This window comes from Gopherus flavomarginatus, chromosome 2, assembly GCF_025201925.1.
Source record: "Gopherus flavomarginatus isolate rGopFla2 chromosome 2, rGopFla2.mat.asm, whole genome shotgun sequence".
NCBI lineage: Eukaryota > Metazoa > Chordata > Testudines > Testudinidae > Gopherus > Gopherus flavomarginatus.
Window position 1 is genome coordinate 33,914,732 of NC_066618.1, and position 12,494 is coordinate 33,927,225.

Below are 12,494 nucleotides of genomic sequence, written 5' to 3' on the forward strand. Positions count from 1 at the left end.
AAGAAAATCCCTTCCACGCATCTCCTTTTCTTCTTCCTCGAAGAAAATCTTTCTCACATGACATTGGTGGAGGTGAAAATGTCTCACACATGGCTTTGGAGGAGTTTGCAAAACCACACGCTAATTACAGTGGATTATGTTTATTAGCAACCCCTTGGTTGCCAGCAAAAAGTTGCCATCATCCAGCAGTTACTAATAAGCAGAAGATACCGTTCCAAGGTTGCCACCAGGAAAGGAAGTGCTGGCTGTTCCCTCCCTGGCTACAGACCTGCAAACCTGCCTGCGGGCAGGGCAGCAGTGGGAAGGAGGAAACCAATGGGCTGCACCATACCTCTCCCTGCACTCTATGGGGGTTGGGGCACAGCACATCCCAATGCTTCCTTCTGTGGGTGCAGCCCCTTGCAGGGCATAACCATGAGAGTTCAGGAGAGGTACTGTGCAGCTCTGGCAACTAGACTGCAAACACCCTCCCTGCTATTGCTTTCCCACAGCCTCCCTTCCTAGTCCACAGCTTCTTAACTCCTGTGTGGTCCCTGTCCTTGCTGTGGGGTTCCAGACACAAAATGAAGCACTGGTATGGGCTGAGCAATGGCCACAGGCAGGTTTGTGGGGCTGCAGCTGGGGAAGGCTTGTTCCTACACTTCCTTCCATGGCTGCAGCCTTGCACACCTGTCTGCAGCGAGGGTCTTTCTTCCAAAAAATGTTGTTAATAAGCGGTATGTCATTGCCAATATTCTAGTCTCATTAACATTAAAGTCAATGGGATTGGATTAGTTCCTGGCAAATGTTGCTATTAACTGTAAGTTTGTTAATATCTGGGTTGCTGTTAAACGGTGTCTAATGTACTTTGGAAACTGGGAGAAAATCATAGTCTCCTTGGAAAATGGGAGGGTAGGTAGTGATGGAGTGACTGTATATAAGTAATGTGATGGAAGAATTGGCAACACAAATGGAAGAGGCATTGAATGAAGATAAGGATAGTGAGCTGAAGAATGGGAAGAAGAGAGAGAAATTAAGGATGGGGAAGCACAGAGGAAAAGTAGGAAAGTGACTTTGAGATGGAACCTGGTGAGAGGGGTGAAAGCTAGAACGCAGGAGGATGGGAGAAACAGAAACAGCTTATGGCCAGAGGAGGAGAACACAGTAAATGAGTTGGAAGATAGAAAACAGAGCAGGGGCAGTAGTACCTGTACCATTGTTAAGGTGTGTTAGAGTTCAGTGTTTGCAGGATCTTTAGCCTTTATTTTGTAAAAAATTCGTTGAAATGGTAAAATACAAAACATAGACTGTAAACTTTGAGCACTATTTGGATTTTTCAAAATGGTTTGATGAAATGCAATTTTTACTCAAAACCTAAACAGTGTCCTCTGCAGTGTTAAAGCAGAATACGTTCCTAAATGTATGGGAATGTGTGACAGTCCACTGTGCTGATTTGTTGATGTAATTGATGTGAAAGCTCACAGAGGTCACTCTTTAAGGTTTTATGTTAGAGTGCAGATTTGATGAAGTTGAGGTACTGTGTTGTTTCTGGATGTCTGTTGGCAATAGGCATGTAAGCCTTCTAGGATGTTGGGTGTTATTATTGATAGAGTTGTAGACATATGAAAATGGAGGAATGCACTCTTGTTTCCATTCTTTTAAGGTGCTGGAATATATCCCTGTCACAACCTTGACTGCCTCTCTACATAACTTTTGTTGCTAATTAACACTGCAAAAAAGTTAGACTGATGAGAAAGCACCGAAGAAAGAATGAAAAGATAGGCCAACATGTACAACAGAAATTAAGAAAAATGCAGTGAAGGAAAAGAAAAGGAATAGACACGTGAGACAGAGTAATTTAATCATATTTATATTAATGTATAGAAAAATTGAATTCTGCAGTCCTCATAAATAATATTTTTTTTATTTCTGTACATACACTAGATTCTGGCAAACCGATAAGTTGAATTTGTGGACTGCTCAAAATTTAGGTGAATCCCCTGTTCTGCTTCTGTTCTGTTTCTTCTTCTTCTTCCACATTTTCTGCTCCTTATTTCCAGCCCCCTTCTACTCGTCATCCTCATCCTACAGCACAATCAACCTGAGATTCAATGGACCCTGCCCATTTCGTTAACTTTAATGGTCCCTAATCTCAAATCTGCCTCTGATGTGTAGGGTCTTGAGTGTGAATACAAGAAGCTTAAACCTGATGTGGAAATTGAGGGGAATCTGTTGATTCTTGTAAGCATTTCACTAGTTTTTCCATGAAGTGCACAGTTATTGCATGAGTGCTTCAGAGAATGTGCACTTCAAGGTACCGCAAGTGTAGTATTTACAAGAACCGTACTGATTCCTCTAGAAAGTCATCCATTTAGGATGCAGTGCCCCAGACCACAGAAAATTTGATTGGCATATGTGATCCAATGAAACATATAAAACTAAAATCCATTACTAGTCAAAGAAGAGAGAATAAATCAGCCAGAGGGCTGTTTAGGGGTGAGATGGTCCACATTCAGAGGTCACAGTTGGGCTGTTAGATTTTTTTTTTAAGTACATTTCTAGAGCTGTGCGTAATGTGCACAGAATTGTGCACTTTAAAGCTGATTGATGTTCAACTGCTCCTGTTCAGCAAGATATTTTCAAATGTTAATAACCTTTGCTAAAGGTTTGAACTGAGTTTTGAATTAACAGAGTGGTTTCTGAATTTTTAAAATTCAGTTCTTTGAGTTAAGTGAATAAAAAGACAGCGAGATAAGATTTACTGGGAGAAAATTTTGTGTGCGTGCATGCATGTGTGCATAATGGGAGTTGTCACATTTCCAAATGTCAAGTAGCTGAATGGGATTGTCCTGATGGTGTTCAAAAAGTTCATATTTAGGCTGAGATGAAGTGTAACAAGTTTCTGCCCAAAAGAAAATTTTTTCCGAAAACTCAGTCACTGCCAACAAATGCTGTAATGTTTCCATCTGTACCTTGTTTTACAGTTCATCTTGTAGATAAAGCAGTTATCACCTAATCTTTTAGAAATGAATAATTACTAAATTATTTCGTTTCTGTGCCCAGCTATACCAGCTAAGACATAACCTTCGTTCAGCATAAACATTAATTTGGCCTTAATAGCTCACACTGTGTTTGTTCTTACACTCCAATGTGTGTGGTCTGTGGTATGAAGAAACAGTTCATCATTCACAGGGTATATTTTACACTAGCTGTAGCCCATAACTTGTATTAACTCAGGGAAAAATATATTCAAGGTAGAAAGAGATGTTCAAACATGTCTGCACTTGAAAAAAACATTCATCTTGTGTTTTGAGGCTAAATGCAGATACTTTTCTGTGAGCAAAGTTATTGTTATGTAGCCTTTCTAAGGCTTAAAAACATCTCACTTTAAATTTTGATTTAACCATATATGATTGGCACCACATGAGCAGGAGGAAATATTTAACTGCAGCCAAATGGTGTTCATTCAAACAAGATGTAACTGAGTTTGTCCAAAGATGAGTGTCTTTTGAATTAAAGATCACATTCTACCAACAGTACAATTTAAACCGAGTGAAAGAATGAATACATTGTACATGGTACTGTTTTATTTGAGGGACAAACATTTAGGAGAAATATATAATAGGACTTTAGCGTTCATTACAATAAGACTCTTCAAGTTTGAGACTTGAATCAGTCTCAGCAACTGCATGTGTAGATACTGTAACACCCTGTGCACATGAAGCTAATTCAGAAACAAAGACGGTTTTAATGTCACATTTTACTGTTAACTTAGCATGCTAACATCTTTGTTCACACAGAAAATTTTTGCACTTGTAGTATCTTCCATCTTAGGATCCCATTATCTTCCATCTTAGGATCCCCATGAGAACATTAGTCTCATCACACCACTCTGAAACAGATGAAGCAGCTGGAAGTGCAGAACGATCCAAGTTTCCCAAAGTCATACAAGAAGACCCCAGCAGAGTTGGGAATAGATCCCATGTATCTCTGCTCTCAGTCCTAGGCCTTCACCACAAGGCCATTCTTCTTCCATTTCCAAATTATCTTGTCATATGTTTTTAAATCTGAACCTATAGCACAATTAAGTTTGCTCACCTTAAATTTGCTTTAAAGCTTTATCTTTTTTAAATGTCCCTCTGATCCACAAAAAAACGTATAACCTTTCAACAGAGCAAAATAGTTTAAATGTCAATTGCTCTGCTAAGTTTTTCACGACTAACAACTAATTTGTTTATAATTGAATGTAATCACTCTAAATTAACAATTATTATTTATTTGCATTATCATGGGAGCCTTCATCATGGACCAGGACCCTGTCGAGTTTAGGCGTTGTACAAATCCGAATTCTTGTACAATGCAGTGCCTTGTTTGATCACTAGAGTCGAACAGAATGTGAGGGTTAGTGCAACATGTACATTTGCCCAGGAACCAGAACAAAGCTTCTGTGTCTAATTTTAAACCTACCAGCCTTTAACAACGTTTCTTTGACAAAAATATGGTGAAGGAAAAATTAGCAGGAGTTAAATATTTAACTCAGGGCTGGATTGGAAGTCACAAGCAATTTAGGCACCCTTTCGAGTGGCCCAAGGTTTTGAATATCACAAGTCAAAGCTAATAATAATTAGCTAATAATAATTCAATGATTTATAGTTCTTTGTGCGCCTAATTTAGCATTTGTGCATTGTTTTAGTCTAGCATTCTGGCTTTGAACGCTGTATAAAATCAATAAAAACATTAACTTCCTAAATTAACTTTGTATTTATGCTTCCTTTCTTTCCCCATTCCCCCATTATTTTCTCTCTTCCTCCTGTTCATCTTGGTTTCTCTTCCTCCATCTGTTTTAGGTGGGTTCCTTCAATCTATCTTTTTTATAAATTTCCCTCCCTTTCCTTCACGGTGCAGAAAAGGACTAGAGGTTACAGTGAACGAGAAGCTGGATATGAGTCCACAGTGTGCCCTTGTTGCCAAGAAGGCTAACTGCATTTTTGGGCTGTATAAGTAGGGGCATTGCCAGCGGATCGAGGGACGTGATCCTTCCCCTCTATTCAATATTGGTGAGGCCTCATCTGGAGTATTGTGTCCAGTTTTGGACCTCACACGACAAGGAGAATGTGGAAAAATTGGAAAAAGTCCAGCAAAGGCCAACAAAAATGATTAGGGGGCTGGAGTACATGATTTATGAGGAGAGGCTGAGGGAACTGGGATTGTTTAGTCTGCTGAAGAGAAGATTGAGGGGGGATTTGATAGCTGCTTTCAGCTACCTGAAAGGAGGTTCCAAAGAGGATGGATCTACACTGTTCTCAGTGGTAGCAGATGACAGAACAAGAAGCAATGGTCTCAAGTTGCAGTGGAGGAGGTTTAGATTGGATATTAGGAAAAACTTTTTCACTAGGAGTGTAGTGAAACACTGGAATGGGTAACCTAGGGAGGTGGTGGAATCTCCTTCCGTAGAGGTTTTTAAGGTCAGGCTTGACAAAGCCCTGGCTGGGATGATTTAGTTGGAGATTGGTTCTGCTTTGAGCGGGGGGGTTGGACTAGAATGACCTCCTGATGTCCCTTCCAACCCTGATATTCTGTGATTCTATGATTTATACTTTTTCTCTTTCTTTTCAAGTGTTTGCTACCTCCTTCCTCGTGCTCACTTTAAATTCTTCCCTTCTTTCACTTCTCTACTCTCCATTCTGTCTTCTCTGTCCCCCTGTATTATCTTAGTTGCCTCCTCCCTGCACAGTATTCAGTCGATCTCCTCTTGCTCACCCCCATGCATCACACAGTTCAATTAAATAAGATTTTATTCACATGACAAGCTGTACCAGTGTTGCCAAAATTAGAGACAGACACTTTATGCATATGAATACCTGCTTCTCACATGCAGAGCTGCTAGTAGCTTGTGGTAATTCACACATCTCCTAGTAACTAGCCCCCAACTTTGATGTGGGTAGGTAATTATCCTGCAAAATTATCTGATGTTCAATTTGACAACCAAGTGTACCACCTATAGGTGGCTGTTACAACACTTAAGAATACATCGGGACTTGTTGATATCCCTGGTACCCTCTTTTCATCAGACTAGACCCCTTAACAGTAGCCAAAGAAGAAAGACTACAACAGCTGCAGGGGAACCAGGAGTGGAAATTCCTTCTTAAAAACTCTTTTTGGCTCAGCACCACGCTTTCCCCATAAGTATGAAGTCACTTGTTTCCACTGTTGTTCTTTGGTAACATCACTTACTGCCCCAGAAAAGCCGAGGATCCTTAATTTATTACAAGGATTTATTATAAAATCCTGGGTTGATTGATTAAACCAGTCACATGACCATATGAGGGGACTTAGAGCCATTACATAGCGCCACCCTTAATTCAAGATAGATGACTCATCGCAACTGGATAAGATTATAGGTTACCGTTACTAAATCAATAGCTGAAAATTCTCAGATAAGGATTTTAGAGGGCATATGATAATCCCGCTGTGCCTTTTACTGTCCTCATTCTTTCAGTTTAAGCATGACTTCAACATTTAAAGACTAAATCACTGTAGATAAATTGGAGCATGCCTCTGCAGCATAACAGTTGCTATCTGAGAAGTTTTTAGAGCAGCTAAATATAGATGTATTTTTCTTATTTATAAAGTATTAAATAATAATACTTTGTTTTTTGGCTGTTCTAAGATGAGGAAATGGTTGAGTGTGGTAGGTACATTTTTTTCTTCTTAGATTTAACTTTTCATTCTTCAGCTGTGTTTTCAGCTCATTTAATGATTTCCTTTCCTATTTTTTTCCTTTGTGCTTCTCAGAGGAAATTGAAGGTATATGTACAAAAGTTTCCCTGCATAGCCCAGTAATTTTATTTAGAGAACATGTGTTTAGAATAAAATTGAATGTAATTCAACATTTGTAATTGATGTTATATGTACAAAATTTCCCATTCCCTCTACAACGTCAAATATATTGAATTAGACCATCTCATATTGAGAAAACAGTTTTGGATATCACTCAAACTAGTCTTAGATGTTTCATATAGTGGTCAGGGTTTTATCTTTATTTGAATATTGGGAAATATAGATATTTACAAAAAAGAGCAACAGTTCCATAAAATAATCTTGGCAGAACTTGCTGAGTGGGATGGAATGGAGGAAGGTTAATTATATGACCCTAAAAGATCTTCCATTCATGTGTCATGGCAAAATACAGTAGCTCATTAACTGTTTACAAACAGAGTATAATTAGTGTTGAAGAATGTATTGCTTTGAAACACGGCAATAAGTTTATTCATGTAACGTATTCCTTATTTTTTCTCAGTATATAGCCTAGGTTGCAGTAATAGTCACACCATATGTTAAAGCAGTAGCAGCTGATCTCTTCTAGTTTTAGTTTACTTGAAGGGGCTTCTGTTTATAAAGGCATTAGAACTTGTAGCTCATAATTTTGATCAAAAGGCCTTTAGCATGTAAAAATATACATTATAACTATTTTATATCAAATTGAAAGGGCATGTTTTTAATCAAAAACCTTTCTGTCTAATCCACTGAGCCAAAATTATAAGCTAAAATCTGATAATATATAGTTTACCAAAGAGCTTGATTTACATAAAGTATTTTTTTGCCTTTTTAAGTGGCATCATATTTTCCTATTTTCTTTATGTGATAAAGTATAAATAATGTAAAGTTAGAAATCTTTTTTAAATATTTGATTGTAGTCATGAAAAAGGCACTGCATGAAAAGGTAAAAAGATCGAAGTGTGCATGGTGCAAAATTCCAGAATTCCTCTAGCTAAAATATAAAACAATAAAAGTTGTTTTATGTTTTTAAGCAATGGCATATTAAAGCTTTTTTATGCTATGCTTTGTACAGTTGTCATTTTAAGTAACTCTTCTTTTGCATTTATGACTGGGCTTCTAACTATTCTGCTTTATTTCTTGGCTTTTGTTCTGTATGCTTTTACACTTCGTCCAGAAGATGCTGAATGTGCTGGTTACAACAGTGGAACCTATATAGGTGAGCAAATGGTTATGAAAGACAATTTCTTCCTTTCTTTCAGGTTCTTTTTCTTGTAACTGCTGTGTCACTTTGTTTTTCTGGTAATTTGCATCAAAGTTTCCTCACAGTGACAGCACATGATAAGAGCATGAATTTTGAAATCAAAAACGGCTCACTGGATTTGACACAAAGGAATTACTTATTTACTGTGACATGTTTTTACTATTCTTGACATTCAGGAGCTGTTAAAATACTATCTTGATTTTCCGCTTAAATACCTGTCTCAAGTTTGGGGTGAAACTAAAGTGACTTAAATATATTAAAGTAAGTGAAAAATACATTTATTTTAAAATCCCTACCTACTGTATCGTGAGGAAGGTTAGTGAAAATTTAGACCGAGATTTTTTTAGGTTTGATCCACATTTATTTTACCTTTTATTTCTTTATATCAGTTTGCAAAGTCATTTTAGGTGGGATTGGGTGAGGGTGAAAGCAAATATGCATGTGTCTTCTTCTACACACTCGAAAATAAAATAAATCACAGCAGCATCCAGGATTTAAGCTTGACTGTAAAATAAAGCAGTGATCAACGTATTAGTGGAGAAGAAAACACCATTGGTAAAGACAACAGTTATGGTGGCAGGATTCAAAATTATAAACAAAAGGAAAATTTAAAAGAATGTCTTGAGAGGAGTGTTTTGCCCTTTTAAACAGTTTTACATGATTTTGTCATTACAGTGGCCTATGGCCACTTTCTGCCACCCCTCTGGTGCAAATTGAGCTTAAAATGGCCAGAAATAGCCAACAGATAATTTCCCCCAGTCCTCAGGAGCTCTGTGCTTGGAGAAAACTGGTTGATGTGGATTTGCACCAGTCCACCCTTCCCCCATCTCCACTGATCCCTCACAGTAAGGAGAAAAAATGGGGAAGTACATGTCTGAGAGCTCTGCTACATATAAACCTACCCTGGTTTAAGAACACTGACAGAGTTTATGCCATTGATATAAGCCAGAGCTGCTCTTCAGCAACCACAACTGGCTCCCTATGACCAGCTCTCCATTGTAAGGCAAAGCTTGGGCAAGGTGGAGAATCCAGTCCAGTGAGTTCAGTGACCTCGCAAATAGATATCAGAAGCACATGCCAATGAGTGCCACAGGCATCTACAGCATGTGCTGAGACAATGATTTTAAAGCTCTGTGCATCTAATGGAAGAGGGCAAGTATCAGAGGGGTAGCCGTGTTAGTCTGGATCTGTAAAAGCAGCAAAGAGTCCTGTGGCACCTTATAGACTAACAGACATTTTGGAGCATGAGCTTTCGTGGGTGAATATTCACCACATCTGACGAAGTGGGTATTCTTTGCTGCCTTTAATGGAAGAGGAACACACAAACTATTCAATGCAAAGTACCCATGACCTCTTGCCAACAGTCTGAGAACTGTATAACTAATTTCCTCTTGTATTTTCAGAAAGGTTTGTTAATTGGTAGTTGTCTTCTCACCAGTGTGAAACATGAAATATTTTACGTCTATGAATAAATCAGATAAAGTGTATTAACCCTTAAAGTACAGTTATGTAGAAGACTGAGTAGCAATTGGAAAAAGAATTTGGGGCATAATTCTAAATGTACCATCTCTTGATGACTTGCGTATTAAATTTGCTTCTTTTTAAAATCAAATGATGACTCCTCTTATTGTCTGTGCTGCAAACTTAGCATGGGTTCTGAAAACCAGGCAATGGCGTTTCTGTATTTACAACTTAGCAAGCAATTGCTTTATTTCATGAAGGGTAAAGTTGTATAGAATCTACCTCAACCACAAAATCTTAGAAATATAGGATCTTGAGATGTCACCTGGTCCACCCCCACACTTCCGGCTGAGACACCAACAAACATATTTAGGACAAGTGTTTGTCTAACCTCTTCTTAAAAACCTCCAATGAAGGTGTTCTACAACCCCCTTTAGTAACCTATTCCAGAACTTATCTACCCTTAGAGTTAGAAAGTTTTGCCTAATATCCAACCTGTATCTTCCTAACTGCAGATAAATCCCATTATTGCTTATCCTACCTCCAGTGGATATGGAGAACAATTGATCACTATCCTCTTTATAACAACCCTTAATATATTTGAAGACTGTTATCAGGTCCCCCTCAATCATCTTTTCTCAAGACTAAACATGCCCAGTTTTTTTAACCTTTCCTCAAAGGTCAGGTTATCTGAACCTTTTGTCATTTTTCTTAGATCTCCCCTGGACTCCAGTTTGTCCACATCTTTCTTAAACTGTGGCACCCAAAACTGGACACAGTACTCCAGCCAAAGCCTCACCAGTCCAGAGTAGAGCAGAGTAATCACCTTCCCATGTGTCACATACAACACTCCTGTTAATACACTCCAGAATATTTTCTTTTGTCTCAACAGCCTTCCATTGTTAGCTCATATTCAATTTGTGATCTACTATGACCACCAGATCCTTTTCTGCATACCATGGTGGTATTGCCCTTGCAATGAAACTTTGTTTTTGTCAGCAAAGTTAGCAGATATGCCTAGACAAATAGAGAGCTAATTTGCTGAGTTAGAAAGTATCACGTGTATGTATCTTGTGACTTTAAGTGAACTTTAAAGCTATCTCCCTATACTCTTATTTTTCCACTTTTTTAAAATTTCTGTTCTTTCCATATCATTTTTGCTTTCACATTTATTCAGTTCCTTCCCACCTCACCCTTCTCCTTATCTCCCCATTCTTTCCCTCATCCTTTTTCCCCTCTCTATTCCTGTTCCCACTCAGACACATATATATTTCTTTCTCTAGATTCCCAGCTTCCTCCACTCTATCTCTCCTGCCCTATCACTTGTTGCTGAAACTTGCTGGACATAAGGCTTTTGGTGAGCAGGATCTGCAGCTCAGATTCTGAGTTGGATTTTGTGCAACTGTTTCCTTTTCCAAGACATGGAAATGTTGAGATGTCACTTTCAAACTCAGAGGCAACCTATAATGCATTTGGGGTGCATAGTCCCACACCTTCATTATAAAAGATGCAGTGGATCCAGAGGACATGTAGAAGGATTGCACTTTGGACAGCCATAGAATAGATACTATTTACAATGACATATATATACACTAAATTTGACAGCATCAGATCACGATTAAACAAAGGCTGTGAATGGCTTGCCAACTACAAAAGCAGTTTCTCCTCCCTTGGTGTTCATACCTCAACTGTTAGAAGAGGGCCTCATCCTCCCTGATTGAACTAACCTCGTTGTCTCTAGCCTGATTCTTGCTTGCATATTTATACCTGCCTCTGGAAATTTCCACTACATGTGTCCGACGAAGTGAGTATTCACATCTCAACTGCTAGAACAGGGCTTCATCCTCCCTGATTGAACTAACCTCATTATCTCTAGCTTGCTTGCATATATATACCTGCCCCTGGAAATTTCCACTACATGCATCTGACGAAGTGGGTATTCACCCACGAAAGCTCGTGCTCCAATAAGTTTGTTAGCCTATAAGGTGCCACAGAACTCTTTGCCGCTTTTACAGATCCAGACTAACACAGCTACCTCTCTGAGGTAGGTAGATAGGTAGATATACTATGTTTATTTTTTTCCTGAGGAAAGGCCTTAACACACTCATGAACTTGTGTACAATGAAGTTTTCATCTGTCTTCAAGTCACTTTATCTAGAAAAATGCATCAGTATAGTAACAATATAGAATAATATCTTAACACATGTTCTTAAAATCATTGCTTCCCTACATATCTGGTAAGTGCACTCTTAACAGTTAAAAAAAAACAAAAAAAAAAAACAACCAGTAGCTGTTATTGAAATAAGCATGCTTCATTACATGAATAAAAAGCACAACAGTGAAACAAAATTGTTAGACTTGATAGACATATAAACATAACAATTGAATAAACATCAAGTACTCATTTGTTAGTGTGGCACACAATGAATCTTTGCATAAATCAATACATATTTTGAAGCATCAAAGTGACATTACACTAATGCTATGCATTTAATTGATTTCCATTACTATACTGAATGAAAATCCTAGTGTGGTACATGAGTAATTTTTGCTCTTTTTACTATTCATTTGTTGTCACCTTTTCCACACACTGTAGCAGTCTCATTTATTTCCATTAGACTTTATGATCTGTCAGTGTTTCCCTTATAAACTATTGGAAATCAGAGTTTATAATTCAGTGAGATGTAACTTCATGTACAGTCTGTCTCAGAGCAAACTTTTTTGCCCCATAATCTGATCAGGGAGGAGGAAAATGGGAAAGGTTCAAGGTTTTTTAAATAGTTTTTAGGGAGATTTTTAAACTTAACTGCCAAAAAACCTACAAATCTGAAACTTTTAAGCCTCTAAAGGAAAAATATATATTAAAATTCACTGATGTGCAGTTTAATGCCTATTTTGTGAGGATAAAAACATCAGTGTTTTTAAATATTTTGATGACTCTGTAGACCCAGCATTCAGTATGCATGTTCTACAACCATAATATCAAGTGAGTTGCAATGTTTAGGCACATTTG

At 38.0% G+C, this 12,494-nt stretch overlaps 1 protein-coding gene across 8 annotated transcripts in view; it reads left to right on the plus strand.

The window, feature by feature from the left end:
• The window catches only part of MPP7 (MAGUK p55 scaffold protein 7), a 441,047-nt gene that overhangs the window by 378,049 nt on the left and 50,504 nt on the right, over positions 1–12,494 (plus strand). For 7 of the 8 annotated variants that reach the window (XM_050939089.1, XM_050939087.1, XM_050939088.1 and 4 more), the window contains one exon: positions 7,937–7,975. The exons of the other annotated variant lie outside the window; for it this stretch is intronic. In XM_050939089.1, coding sequence (XP_050795046.1) covers positions 7,937–7,975 — 39 coding nt within the window. The remainder of the gene's footprint in view (positions 1–7,936; positions 7,976–12,494) is intronic. 8 annotated transcript variants of the gene reach the window in all.